The sequence below is a fragment of the Xiphophorus maculatus genome, chromosome 21 (assembly GCF_002775205.1).
Source record: "Xiphophorus maculatus strain JP 163 A chromosome 21, X_maculatus-5.0-male, whole genome shotgun sequence".
Taxonomy (NCBI): domain Eukaryota; kingdom Metazoa; phylum Chordata; class Actinopteri; order Cyprinodontiformes; family Poeciliidae; genus Xiphophorus; species Xiphophorus maculatus.
Window position 1 is genome coordinate 25,447,221 of NC_036463.1, and position 14,098 is coordinate 25,461,318.

At 41.1% G+C, this 14,098-nt stretch overlaps 1 protein-coding gene across 1 annotated transcript; it reads right to left on the reverse strand.

Moving 5' to 3' along the window:
- Positions 1 to 10,038: 10,038 nt before the first annotated feature.
- Positions 10,039 to 12,836, reverse strand: LOC111606207 (cell death activator CIDE-B-like). The gene is made up of 4 exons (XM_023326219.1): positions 12,323 to 12,836; positions 12,096 to 12,251; positions 11,101 to 11,258; positions 10,039 to 11,024 (listed from the first exon to the last, which is right to left on the reverse strand). The coding sequence occupies exons 1-4, from the start codon at positions 12,497 to 12,499 to the stop codon at positions 10,781 to 10,783; spliced, it is 735 nt and encodes a 244-aa protein (XP_023181987.1). The 5' UTR covers positions 12,500 to 12,836; the 3' UTR covers positions 10,039 to 10,780.
- Between the last annotated feature and the right edge of the window lie 1,262 nt (positions 12,837 to 14,098).

A 14,098-nucleotide genomic window follows, 5' to 3' on the forward strand; every position in this document is an offset into this window, starting at 1 on the left:
AGTTCAGTTCATTGTATGAACCTTTGATGTAATTTAATTCTTCCTTCAAAAGTTTCTCGCTGTCCTGCAGATATTGAATCTCTTTGGTTGTTTTTTCTTGCAGGACGGTGTTCTCAGCTCTCATCTTTTCACATAGCTCCATGTCCTTCTTTGATTTCTCCACGTTTGTTTTTCTCTCTTGATTTAGCTGCAAATTTAGTCTTTCCACTCGTTCTATCAGAGCAGAATCATTTATTTCATGGATCAGATTGTCTTTCTTTTCTCTAGAAAGAGCTGTTTCCTCCTGTTGTATCATCTTCTGGAATGTTTCCACATCTTGTTTTAGTCCAATAACTTCACTTTCATATTTGCAGTTCAGTTCATTGTATGAACTTTTCATTTGATTTAAGTCTTCCTGCAAACGTTTCTCACTGTCTTGCAGGAATGAGATTGTTGGATAAATTGTATTATTAGTAATTATCAAATATTTGTTGTATCATGTAGCCTTGTAGTTACATTTAGATAATGTTTCTGTGTGTTAAATAACTTTGATTCTATCCTGAGACTGCCCTGGGAAATAGGGGTGACAGCTACTCTCAGCAGCTGTTGCCCTGCAGGACTTCCTGCAAGACAGAGGTATTAATTGCTCCCAGCAGAGTTTTACAGGCCTGACAATAAACTCTGCTCTGTGCTTCTTTGTGATACAAAGCCGTTGCTTTGAAGCTATGCAATGTGTCTTGTTTCACACCGGGCCTGGAGCAAGAAAGATTTAGAGTATAGATAACATGTGTCTAGAAGTGAATGTTATTTAGCGCTGCAACCATGTGATGAATGCTTTGACCCCACCCCATAGGGTTGCAGCGCCCCTTGTGGCAGGTTCCTAAAGATCAATAAAATAGAGGGAGCGGGAGATGTGTTTCCAGAGTAGGTGGAGATTTGTAACTGGAAACATCTCTCTGTCTGCTCTCCTCGCGAGTATAAAAGAATCTAACTCTCTTTGTCTTTCCTGTGTTTGTTTAAATTGTCTCTAATAGGTATTTAGACCTGACATTATTTGGTCCTTCGCAGCCGGATGCCAAAATACCGGAAGGATTCCAGCGGGCATGGTGGACCCCAGTAAAAGACCGTGCGCACGGCAAGTTTCCTAGTGGAAGCTTATCAGAACCTGTTCAAGGGCTGGCGCTCTGCCTGCCTGCTGGGATCTTACGGTTGACGGCTCTGAGGGGAAGACAGGAGAGGGTGAGTAGATTCTTGTTTAAAAGTGTGGCGAATGACTGCGGGTCATTGCGCGAATAAGAAAACCCTGGACATTCTAGACTCTAACAGGTAAAAATGAAACTGAATCCGTGAAGGGCGTCCGAAGTCCTTACGTAAAAATTTCGTGGAAAAGGCGCACGGAGCCTAGTATTAACCTGCAGTAAAATTTAATAAATGGGAAAAAATACAAATAATAAAATTTAATCAATTAGCCGATAAAAATTAAAATAATAAAATTTCCTCAATTCGATATATAATAATAAACTTTAGTCAATAATAAAAATATTTAAATCAGGCATTAAACTTGTAATTGGAACGGATGGCGGAGTCCGGCTGAGCAGGAGCTTAAATTCCGCAGCAACAAACGTATGATTGTGAGTGAGATTGGAGATATAAATACCATTTGGTGTTTTATCTCATATAAAAACAGTAGGATTGTAACCAGCAAACCTCTTGAGGATGCAGAGGTAAGAACCCCCACTCGAAAGAGTTGAAGCGTGGGTTACCTCAACAGGTTGTTTCAATTGCTGGCCTACTGAACAGAACCCCAGTTTTTAGGACTCCCTAGGCGTCGACAAACTGGGCTAAATTTAAATATAAAAAAAATAAAAAATGGGCAAAGTATAAGCAAGAATAAGCCAACACACAGGTTGAAATCAAATGACTGGAAATATGTTGAAAATCAGGATCCGCATAAAATATTTAGATAAATGGTTAACAAACTACAACTTTGATGGCCGTCTAAACTCACAGAAACTAACAGTATTGCAAGATAAAATAAAATAAAAACAAAGTCAAACCCACAGAAATCAAAGAATTTGATGTTTTATAGAAGGGAGGATGATGAGACAAGTTTCAGAAGTGTGAAAAGGCAGGCAGACGAGCAGGAAGCAGCAGGAGGGGGAGGGGACGTAGCTGAAGTTACCAAATACCAAAATAACAAAACAGAAGGGGAGAAACAAATAATACAAAATGCAAAACTATACCCCGACTTGCCCTCACCCCCACAATATGAGGAAAAAGGTAGTGAGGGACCTATTACTAGATCACAAAAAGCAAACTTTAAGTGGTCTAAGAACTGGGGAGAAACTTTGGTGCAGGGAGATGCAGCTCCCACTGGGCTTTTTCTCCCTCCCCCATGTTGCCCTTCAGAAGAGGCAAATAGTCAGCCACACACGACTGATCTTTATCCTATGATACAAGTAGCAAATCTTAATGCAGGAGTAGATGGAGCAGCGCCCACGATTCTAGTATATAGAACGTGGACCCTGGAGGATATAAAAAAGGCGCTAGAAGGGATCACACCTCTTAAAGAGGATGTGAACCGCTTTGTTGAAGACATGAATAACATACGTGAATCTTATCATTTAAATGGAAATGAGGTTCAACAAGTCTGGATGACTGCTCTAGGCAGTGATTGGCATCATGTTCGAGGAGACTGGACCCCATTGTTAGCAGGGAACCCTCCTCAAGTTCTTGCACACAATAGTAATGAATTAACAAACAGAGTTAATGCTTTAGCAGCAAGGACAGTTCAAAGATATCAACGCAGAGCAAACTACAGACAAAATAATTACAGACAAAATAATTTCAAACAAAATGATTTAGGATGTTGGTGTTGTGGGAAGGAAGGACACATAGCCAGACATTGCCCAGAAAAATACATAGATCAGTCAGCATGACTAGAATCAGAAAGTTTAGAGAGTGAAGAAGTCCAATTAAATCTACAGGATTTATTATCTATGGATAGTGTAAGACCAGAAATAACTCTTTTCATAAATGGTAAACCTGTAGTTTTCCTTTGTGACACTGGTGCATGTAGAACAACATGCAGAGAAAACATTACTGGGGTAAAGATTAGTGGGGAAACTGTCGTCGTGAGGTCAGCTGGGGGAAAATTAACGCAAGTCAATGAATCAGAGCCAGTCTGGCTTAGAGATCCACAGGGACAAGCTTGCCAGTTGTCCATTTTGATGCTCCCAGAATGCCCAGTAAACTTATTAGGCAGAGATGGCCTTATACAGCTAGGTTTAGCTTTGATTCCAACCACTGATGGGCACATAGCAGTTAAAAGGCAGTCAGAAATGAAAAAGGGAGATTTCTTTGTTGTTAAGGGAAATGGAAATCCACACTATTGTTATACATTAGAAGTGCCCTGCAGACCCCCGCATAACTTTGCTCAGGCACTCCTGACAGAGGGAGGTAAAGCCATCTCTGCCCCACAGGATCAAATGCCTCCTGACAATTTACACATAACTCTTTGGTTCAGGAATGCGGCTGGGCCCGACAAGATTTATGAAGACAGGCTCAAGAAGGTCACTCCAGCTAAGATCACAGTGACCTATCTGTATACAGATACAAAACACACAGCCGTTGCAGCTGTTGCTCTTCCTGATGATTTAAAATCTTTAGACAGAACGTGGAACTCCCCGCATGTATCTTTGTTTAAACAAAGAAATGAGCAGTGGAATCAATTAGGTAATCTTGTTGAGGAAGGAGAAGCAGCTACCGATTGGGTAACTACTTCCTCAAACATAGAAACTAGTGCTTCCACTGGGTTAACTAGAAAAGCATTGTTCTGGACAACATGGGTGCAAAAGGGACAACATTTGTACTCCAAACAAAACTGACAAATGTTTCTTACAGAAGAAGAGGAAGTTCTTTTAAAAGACGTTCCTGATAAATTATGGTCAAAGGGTCCCACAGATGTGGGTCTTGTCAAGGAAGCTTTGCCAGTGCAAATTAGACCCAAAACAGAGTTTAGACCAAAAGTTAAGCAATATCCTTTAAAAACGGATGCACAGGAGGGTATAAAACTAGTAATTAAAGATCTTATTGAGGCAGGAGTCATAGTGCAGTGTGAAAATTCTTCATGTTAACACTCCTATTTTTCCTGTTAAAAAAAAACAACTTGTATAAGTGGGCTGCTATATTGAGCCATGGCGTTTTTGCATGTCTCAACTGGGGGGATGGTGAGATAAATACATTAACATTACTCTATGTATGGATTTATTTCTTTTTCAAGAACTTTTAATGTATTACAAAAGGTCACTTCATTTCAAAAGTGCCTACAGAAAGAAGAGAGGGCTGTAAATGAAATAAAAAAAAAAATAATAAAATAAAATACAATTAGCTATAATAGGACTTTTTAAATGGGTAGAGGATATAGATAAAAAGATCTTTAGAGAAACAGGCTCTAACTGTAAGAGGCATTGCTCCGATAACAACAAACTGCAGTATGCAACCGATTCTAGATAGTTTCACAATCAGTCTTTTTAAACTGACCAAAACTTTAGGATAGATAAAATATTATTAAATCTACAGGACAGAATAAAATAGAAGTAATTCACTTGTTGACTAAGAAATTGATTGAATATAGAAAAAGTTTGCTACACTGTACAAATTTGTTGTTAAAGGATAATATTAAGTTTGGAATACCTTATGGGTTAATGGTAAAGATAATAAAACTAAAAATATAAGGATTTAATTACATAAGGCAGGATTGTGCTTAGATTTAGTGAAACATTTTCTCTTTAGTGTAAATAGTTTAAGCAAGTAAATACTTGGTGAGCAAGGAATAATGTGGAAAATGTTAAATATAAGTTTTTTACATCCAAACACTGATTTACTGTTTTCCTTTAATATTACTTTATATATTGATTAGTGAGTAGTTTGGATTTTTTTATTTTTTAATTTTTGTTTTCATTAGTCTGACTTTTTATTTAAGCTATAAGTGTCAGTTCTTCTATATTTTGTTAAATATAACGAATTCATTTCTTTCTTTTGAGTTACCGGTTTCCTCTTGACCCGTTCAAAAAGGGGAGGGGAAATTTGGTTTTTATTTTAATTTCTTTCATTTGTAGATTTAGTGATATACTGACCAGTATTTGTTTAGGGTTTTGTGTGTTTAATTGCCCCTTAGTGTGTGTTAATGGTCTGATCAGCCATTATCTAAGTTCCCCTCATGTCTTGTTAAGTCAGTTTGTGTTTGAGTTTGTTTTGTTAACAACTGAATTGTATTTGTTATGTTGATTTTAGTTTGGGCCCAATTTATCATCTTTGGATTTTCCTTGTAGACTATATTTTTGAATTTTCTTCAATGTCTCTCTGGCTGGTTAATGCAAAAAACCTTCACAGAGTCTAAATTGGTAAACACGCCTTGTCAAACACTAGTGAAAATTTTTGAGGAGTTTATAAAATGAATTATTTGACAATTATAAGAATACGATGAGATAAGGAGCTTTAAAACTGTAATGTAAAGTGTTTTGGGAAAATAGTAATCTTGATGATAAAGCATGCTAACATTAATTGTTTTGTTTGTTTTGACAGGTTTTACCTTTTGGGAAAAAGGCAGCATTGAATTTGGTAGAATTTCTCAGGGAACATCATAAACCTGTTTTCTCAACATCGTTATTTAAAAGTAGTGGAAATGTGATGCGTTAGCAGATAATGCATCAACAGGGGGGAGAATATGTTATAGGGTTATCTTTTATATTACTTGAATAATATTTTTTTATTTTTGAAGAACATGTTTGATCCGTGTTACACATAAAAAGTGAAAGGAAAGATATGGTCTGGTGAAATATATGTTTCTTTTGAATGGATTTGAGTCGTTCTCCATTGAAACATGTTCTGATAATGGGCTAAAGGATTTTGAAACAATAGATAACAAATTTATGGCAATTAATGAAGCATATTTTGGTAAATTAACTTAGGAAAACAATTATAGAGATTAAAAATATTATTGTGTTAGCCATTTTCAGAGCATTAATTTAATGGAGCAAGAATGTTTAAAGAAATGTTTTGAAGAATCTGTTCTTGATTAAAGTTATCCCTAATCAGTAAAAGTACACAGGCGGGATTATAATGATTTTTCTGAACTTGATTTTTGTTTTGATTTTAAATCCATTTAAAACGATTTGAATAGAACTTTAAATTCAACGACAAGCAAAAGACCTAGGTAAAATTGGTATATTCTGAAAATGCCTAGATTTGTTAAATTATACATTGACATTATAATTTCTCCAGGTCTAACTCTTTTGAATTTTGTTTAAGGAACGCATGTTGAATGTTTTAGACAAATAACTAGTAAGATCCAGTTTGTACTATAAAAGTAATTTAAACTGGACAGTTTAATTAACAGTGATTTTCATTTTTTGATGGTAACTGTAAGCTTTACAACTACATTTTTAAGTTTTTGTGATTGTTTTGTTTTGTTTGTTTAGTTCTATTTTATAAGATTGGTTTAAGAGAAAGATCTGCATATGTTTAACATTTTGGCAAAACATTACTTTAGAAACATGTCTTTTGAAGCTGGTGGTAACGGGGTTTTGTGCATTAGTTTTCTCTGTTATTGCCTGTATATGTCTGTCCTACATCTGCTGAAGATCTAATACTTTCTTTGTCTAGTGTTTTGTTTCAGAAGAGGCAACACTTACAGAAACGTGAAGTGACATGGAAAATACAGATACTGATCCGACATACATCGATGCCATCGGAGTCCCTCGTGGAGTGCCTGATGAATATAAATTAGTTGATCAGGGTGGGGTTGAATCTACAATTTGTTGGTGGTGCACGATTAACAAAAACGTAGACGGAATAAATTACATCCATTACAATGTACAAAAACTGGGCAACTGGACACAGGCTGGTTTCGAGGCAGTGCATGAACCGCTGGCTGCTACTTCACTGATGGCTTTTCAGAATCGCATAGCTCTTGACATGTTGCTGGCTGAGAAAGGAGGGGTGTGCATGATTTTTGGAGAAAAATGTTGCACATTTTTACCAAACAATACAGCAGCTGATGGAAGCTTAACGAAGGCCATTACAGGGCTTTGCACCCTTAATGGCAAAATGAAGGAACACTCTGGAGTGGATACTTCCATGTGGGATGCATGGATGGATGCTTTTGGGAAGTATAGAAACCTTGTGTCCTCTGTCTTAGTATCAATTGCAGTATTTGCTGCAATTTTGACTTTGTGTGGATGTTGTTTTGTTCTGTGCCTGCGTTCTTTGTTTGACCGTCTCATTACCACAGCGATTTCACCCATGGAGGACCAGATGGCACAGATGTATCCTTTATTAGAGAAAAAATCTGGTGTTGACAAAGCCTACTCTGATGATGACTCTTCTTCTGACAGGTATCCAGATCCTAATTTTTGGACTGGGTATAACCCCTGAGTGTAAAAATGTTTGCTTTCCAAAACATGAACTTCCAGTTTGAAAATCATTTGAAGTGACTGTTTTTAGAGGGATAAGGGGCATGGAACAAATATTCGATAAATAGGAGGGAACTGTTGGATAAATTGTATTATTAGTAATTATCAAATATTTGTTGTATCATGTAGCCTTGTAGTTACATTTAGATAATGTTTCTGTGTGTTAAATAACTTTGATTCTATCCTGAGACTGCCCTGGGAAATAGGGGTGACAGCTACTCTCAGCAGCTGTTGCCCTGCAGGACTTCCTGCAAGACAGAGGTATTAATTGCTCCCAGCAGAGTTTTACAGGCCTGACAATAAACTCTGCTCTGTGCTTCTTTGTGATACAAAGCCGTTGCTTTGAAGCTATGCAATGTGTCTTGTTTCACACCGGGCCTGGAGCAAGAAAGATTTAGAGTATAGATAACATGTGTCTAGAAGTGAATGTTATTTAGCGCTGCAACCATGTGATGAATGCTTTGACCCCACCCCATAGGGTTGCAGCGCCCCTTGTGGCAGGTTCCTAAAGATCAATAAAATAGAGGGAGCGGGAGATGTGTTTCCAGAGTAGGTGGAGATTTGTAACTGGAAACATCTCTCTGTCTGCTCTCCTCGCGAGTATAAAAGAATCTAACTCTCTTTGTCTTTCCTGTGTTTGTTTAAATTGTCTCTAATAGGTATTTAGACCTGACAGAGATCTTTTGTGACATTTCTTGGAACATGTCGTCCTTCTCAGCTCTCCCATTCTCCAGGAGTCCTTGTTCCTCACTAAGCTGCTCTTCATCAAACGTTTGTGTCTCGGCCTCCTGCCTCACCAGAGCATTGTCTGCTTCGTACTTAGAGCGCAGCTCCTCGTAGGAAGTCTGCAGTTCGTCCAGTTCTTTTTGGAGGGCCTGACTTTTCACTTTCTCATCATGTATTTCAGCTTTAAGTGCTTCCTGGCTGAGGAGGTGGGCCACCTTTAAATCCACATATTCCTGTTGCAAGGGCTTCATCTTCATGTCTTTCACATCTTTGTAAGCCTTGGAAGCAGTGATCACAGCTTTAATGACTTCTGGATCACTGAACCTCTCTAGTCTCTCAAGTTCCCTCTTTGCGTCTTCGGCCTGGCTGATAAGCGTTTCTTTGATATCTGTCTGCCTTTGTAACTGGAGTTTCGTCTCTTCCAGCTCCTCCTTCAGGTGGGCCAGTCTTTGGTTGTCTTCAAACCTTCCGGCTCTCTCTATTTCTAGAAGGGAGTTCAGTCTTTGGATTTCCCAGTGTAAGGCATTCGGCTGTGCAGGAGGGAACCTGCCTTCGGGGTTTTCCTGGACTCCCCTTCTCGCATGGGGTCCCATCATCCCACTGTGGTATCTCGGCGTATGATGAGACATTTTCTCCTAAATACAATCAGTAAAATAGTCGATTGGTAAACTACCTGAACGGTCGATCGGAAAGAGCTTTGAACGTCTGAACTGGTCAGTGATATTGCAAGCAATGAAAAATATGCAGAATTGTGTTACATACAATTCTGCAGTTGATGACATCACAGACTGCATCGCCAGTGACATCACAGAATCTTCCTTTGCTGGCGGTGTGACATCATTCCACCACCAAATATCTTCCTCTTTATTCTTGTTTACATTCAAAATAATCCAGGATTCACTTGTTTTTATCCCAAATATCAGGGCATCAAACTCATTTCCATTTGGGCCAAATCAAAAATCAGGATGTTCTTAAAGGGCCTGTTGAGCCGAAACGTATTGATAAAAACCAATTCAATTGTTAAAATATCAATAAATAGGTGTTTCAGCATTCAGTAAGTGTTTCTTAAAACAACATCATATTGAACATCTTTTCACACTAATCAGTCCATCCAGGATTGTTTTTGTGGTTCTCTGCAATCAACATCACAGATTTTGTGGTGCAAATTTAGAAATATTTGTAATTTGTTAGGAATTGTTTTGATATTTGCACTAATATATGATGTTAAATGTGATCTTTTATTAATTGCTCCATCAGTCATGGACTATAACTTGACATCAAGTCAGGCTGAAACAGCAGCCACTGGAACCCAAGTGGTTTTGGCCAATTTTGAGAAAAAACTGTTGCTAAAATCAGAAATAAATGTGGGGATCTGTTGATTTTTGTGTGAATTTTGTAGTTATTAAAACTGGAAGGGTCTATTGCTATAATTTGGAGTCTAGAGGGCCACATAAAGAGCTATGGGGGGCAGATTTGGCCCTCGGGCCTTGAGTTTGGCACATGTGCCATATATGATCATCTCATGTGAACTCTTTTCAATATCTGTTTCTTGAGAAAGTTAATTTTGCTTGTTTAGTCAAACATTTTATTTTCTTTTGCATAGTGGCAAAAGAGAGTGGGAAAGAAAATTTATAATAAATAGATGTAAAAACATGAAAAAGTAAAAGATAAAATCTATAATCTTTAACTAGTGATTTCTAAAAAGAAATTCTACAACCACTAAAATCTGAGGCCTCCATTTTTCTTTACATTTAGTGAAGAAGGAGGTTGTGCTCAGTTTCTTCTTCAGAGGTTTTCATGTCGTTTCCTTCAGTAGTTCTTGATGCAGCGCCCCCACAGGTGAGGAGGGGAACAGGTTTTATAAACCACTGAACACATAAAAAAATATCAGTTTCTCTGATATCCTGATGTTTCTACCCTGAGTTGTTTCCTCACTTCCTAAATCAGATTTTGGAAACATCCAGAGATCCCGTCTCTCCCTCCTCTGGGTGAAACATGGCGGTGGCAGCATCATGCTGTGGGACAGGAAGCTGCTCATGGATGGAGCTAAAAACCTGCAGAGGGCCTGAGGCTGGGGTCAAAGGTCACTTTCCAGCAGGTCAACCACCCTGAACGTCCAGCCACAGAGATTTTGGGATGGCCTAGTCAAAGTCTGAATCAGCTGAGAATCTGTGGAAAGACCTTAAAGTGAGTCTGCTGAAGAGAACGGCTATCAGAACCATTAGAGGTTCTGCAGAGTTCTGACCCAGACGACTGAAACATGAACAGATTTCCATCAGTGAAGATCAGTTTGGACCACCAGGTCGTCCTTCCACTCACTTTTCCTCTGCTTGGTGTTGGTTAAACGCTCTGAGGCTGAACCTGACTGAGGATCAGCAGGTGTTCCTCTGATGGGGTCAGAGGTCAGGGCTTTAAGGCAGCAGTTCTGATCGACCAATCACATTCCTGCTTTCAGGCTCCATTTGTTCATGAAGTTCAGAGAAATTCTGTTAGTTTGTCATAAAACTGACAAAAAGATTTTAAAAATCTATTTTGATTCATTTGATTCACAGAATATTAAACAAAATGCAGATGATTCATTTCTGTTCATTTGATACAAATCAAAATCTAAAAACATTAAAACAGCTGGCAGAACCTGAAGGCAGCAGGGAACCGGGCCGGCTGAGCAAAACCAGAACTGAAGCAGCCTGAGGAACGAACTGGGCCTGGGGGCGGAGCCAAGACATCGGGGGCGGAGCCGCGGCCCCTATGAGGCGGCGGGGTCGTCTGCGGTGACCTTCAACAGCGAGGACGACATGCAGAGCAGCAGCTGCCCTGCGGTTCTGGTCAGAACGCAGGACGGATCTGGAGACACGGAGACAGACCGTCGGCCGGATCCGATCGGAGTCCAGAACCAGACGGAACCATCGGCCGGCCTCACCTGAGGACGTGTTGGACTCTGGAGAACCTGAAGTCGTAGGACAGCGATGACGTCTCCAGCAGCGTGGCTCTGACCGCCAGGCTGCACTGCAGGTCAGTGGGCTGCACCTTATAGAGGTCAAAGGTCAGCCTGAAGACACCCCTCTTCCTCGGCAGAATCTGAAACAGACAGAAGATCGAAGACATTTCATTTGTGTATGGATGAGGCCAAAATCAATGTGTTCAAAGCTTATTGAACTTCCTGGTATTCAGATCCTTTATGGTGGAAATTTAAAATCCTGCAGAAGCTTCAGGCCGATTCTAACGACTCCCTGAGAAATCTGCTGCAGAAACAGGTTCAGCTGTGCAGTGAGACGGTTCAACATGTCAGCACGGAGCAGACACTCAGGAGAAACAGGATCAATACGTTTCTGTGTCGTTTGTGCAGCTAAATGAACAGATTTATTCATGTTTTCACATCGTTCTGTCAGTGGAAACATTGATATGCAAATCTGTAGAAAATTATTTATGTTGGTTCTTTTTTCTGTCTATCTGGAGCCTGTTCAATAAAGAAATCAATCAAATCAAAACCTGCTGCTGCCCCATGCTGGAGGAACTGAAGAATGCAGCTGCTGAGACTCAAACTGGGATTCTCAGGTAGGGGTCAAAGGTCAGGGGTCATGGCTGTCAGCTGGAGAAGGATGGAGCGCTGCCTACAGGTCAGAGGTCAAAGCGACTGAAGCATGTCTGCAGTGATTCTGCTGTAGATCAGTGTTGTTCACAGTGAGGCCTGCAGTTCCTTAAGGAGCCACCAGAGGGCGCCAGGTCCCCGCTGCCTTCAGTGTTACAGTCTGTGTAGCCCTGCTCCAGCTGGCTGCTGGTCGCCTCTCTGTGGATCTTTTCCCTCCATGTTCCAGCGATCTGACCCGGCAGAATCAGAACCTTCAGTCCACTCTGTCCTGGAGGTTCCCCTCCATCAACTGGAGGCGGCGGACCCCGACCCTTTCTGGGTCTCACCTTGCTCTGGAACCACGTCTGGCCCTCATCCAGCACCATCAGCGGGGCGCCACTGGGCAGCGCCTGGAAGAACTCCTCCGAGTCCACCACGGTCCCGTCCTCTTCCAGAACCAGAGTCAGGACGCTGCAGCAGGACAGCGTGAAGACCGCGACCGCCTGGACACCAAGAGGACAAACCGGTGAGTCCGAGCGTCTCCAGGCGGGACGGAGCCGCCGCCGACCGTCACCTGCTCCAGCAGCTGGGGAAGCGGAGCCGCCAGCAGACCGCGGCGCCGCCGCTGGCCGACGGTGCAGACCCGATGGCGGCGAGGCCCAGAGGACGGCAGGACGCGGCGGGACACGGCGGTGTGGACGGTGGACACGGACCTGATGGGGAGGAGGTCAGCAGAAATAACAAACATCATCCAGACCACAGGAAGTCCTAAAGACTGAAACCAGAACAGGAGCCAACTTTTCTCTTCAGGACGTTGATGAAGCAGCAAACTGAGAGCAGATTAAAGCTGAGATTAGACAGGATGTGATGAAGGGATTATTTCCTCTAAAGTCTCTTTGTTCAGCGTTTCCTGAGCTACAAACAGCTAAATGTAACAGTCCTGAATGATTGGACGGAATAAAAGACTGAAATGAGCCAAAGGTAAAAGGTCAAGAAGTCCTGCAGCTTCCAGAACAAAAGCAGGTTAAAGTCTGAACCTCCATCAGAATCTAGTTTTTCTATCTGAGACGTTTGACAGGAAGAAGCTTCGAAGCTGATCTGCTTCATTAAACATATTTTAATAAAACACTTTAGGAATATTTCTAATTATTGCCCCATTCTTGCCTTCCTGACTGTTTTTCTAAGTGCTGTAAAGTATTCACACCCCAGCAGATTTAAAGGGACCAACTCGGTTCTTCAGATCAACCCAACCAGAGTCCAAGTTTCTGGTTGGTTGCTCCAGAGTTCTGATAGAAACTTTCAACCCAAACAGCTGGTCGGAACCGCAGATCCGGTCCAAGCTGCGCATGTCCGCCCTGACCCCCCCTCACCACCATTAAAGGAGAATCAAGTCAAAATGCAATCAGGGAAACTGAGCAGCTAAAGTCTGAAAGTGATTTTAATAACAGCGACTGATCCTGTTTTCAACCACAAACTTTCATGAGTTTTACTGACTTTTAGAGACAAACCAACAGGAAGTTGGTCAGAATTATGAAGTGGAAAGAAAACATTTATTTTCTGAATCATTTGAATTAAAGTGTCAAAACTTTGATCTACAGACTTTATGAAACATCTGCAGCTCAGACAGGATGGATGGAGAACATCTGGGAACATCAGTTCTCAGTCAGGATTAGCTCTGGCCTTTGACTAGGACACTCCACCATATTAACCTGGTTTGATGTGAACGTGTCCGACTCCGGGCCTCCAGTTCTTCCATCCTGCAGCTTTTAAACTCGTCTCTTCACCCAACTGCAGCTGAAGAGGTGAATAAAGTCCAGCTGGGATTTAATCTGAGTCTGACTGCAGATGAGGATTAAACTCAGATTATTATTCCAGAAACTGGGTTGAGTTGTTTAAACTTCCTGGATGGATCAGGAAGTCCTGCCGATGTCTCAACCAATAAGAGTCAGGAGGTTGATGCTGGTTGCCATGGAAACGGCGCCTCCTGCTGGAGGAAATTCCGGGTCCAGTTGACCCGGAATTCTGGACTCAGACTGGTTCCGTCTAGCTCTGGGGCATTTAGTCCAGCGCTGGGGCAGTTAGTTCAGCTCTGGGACTGTTAGTCCAGCTCAGGGGCAGTTAGTCCAGCAGGGGCAGTTAGTCCAGCTCTGGGGCAGTTAGTCCAGCAGGGGCAGTTAGTCCAGCTTTGGGGCAGTTAGTCCAGCTCTGGGACAGTTAGTCCAGGAGGTCTTTCCTGATATTTCAGGACAATTATGAAAAAAAAAGTTTTTCTAACTCCAACATCAGATCTACATTTTTATTCACAAACAAGTGTTACAAGTTAAACTCTGATGGGAAAAATATATTCTTG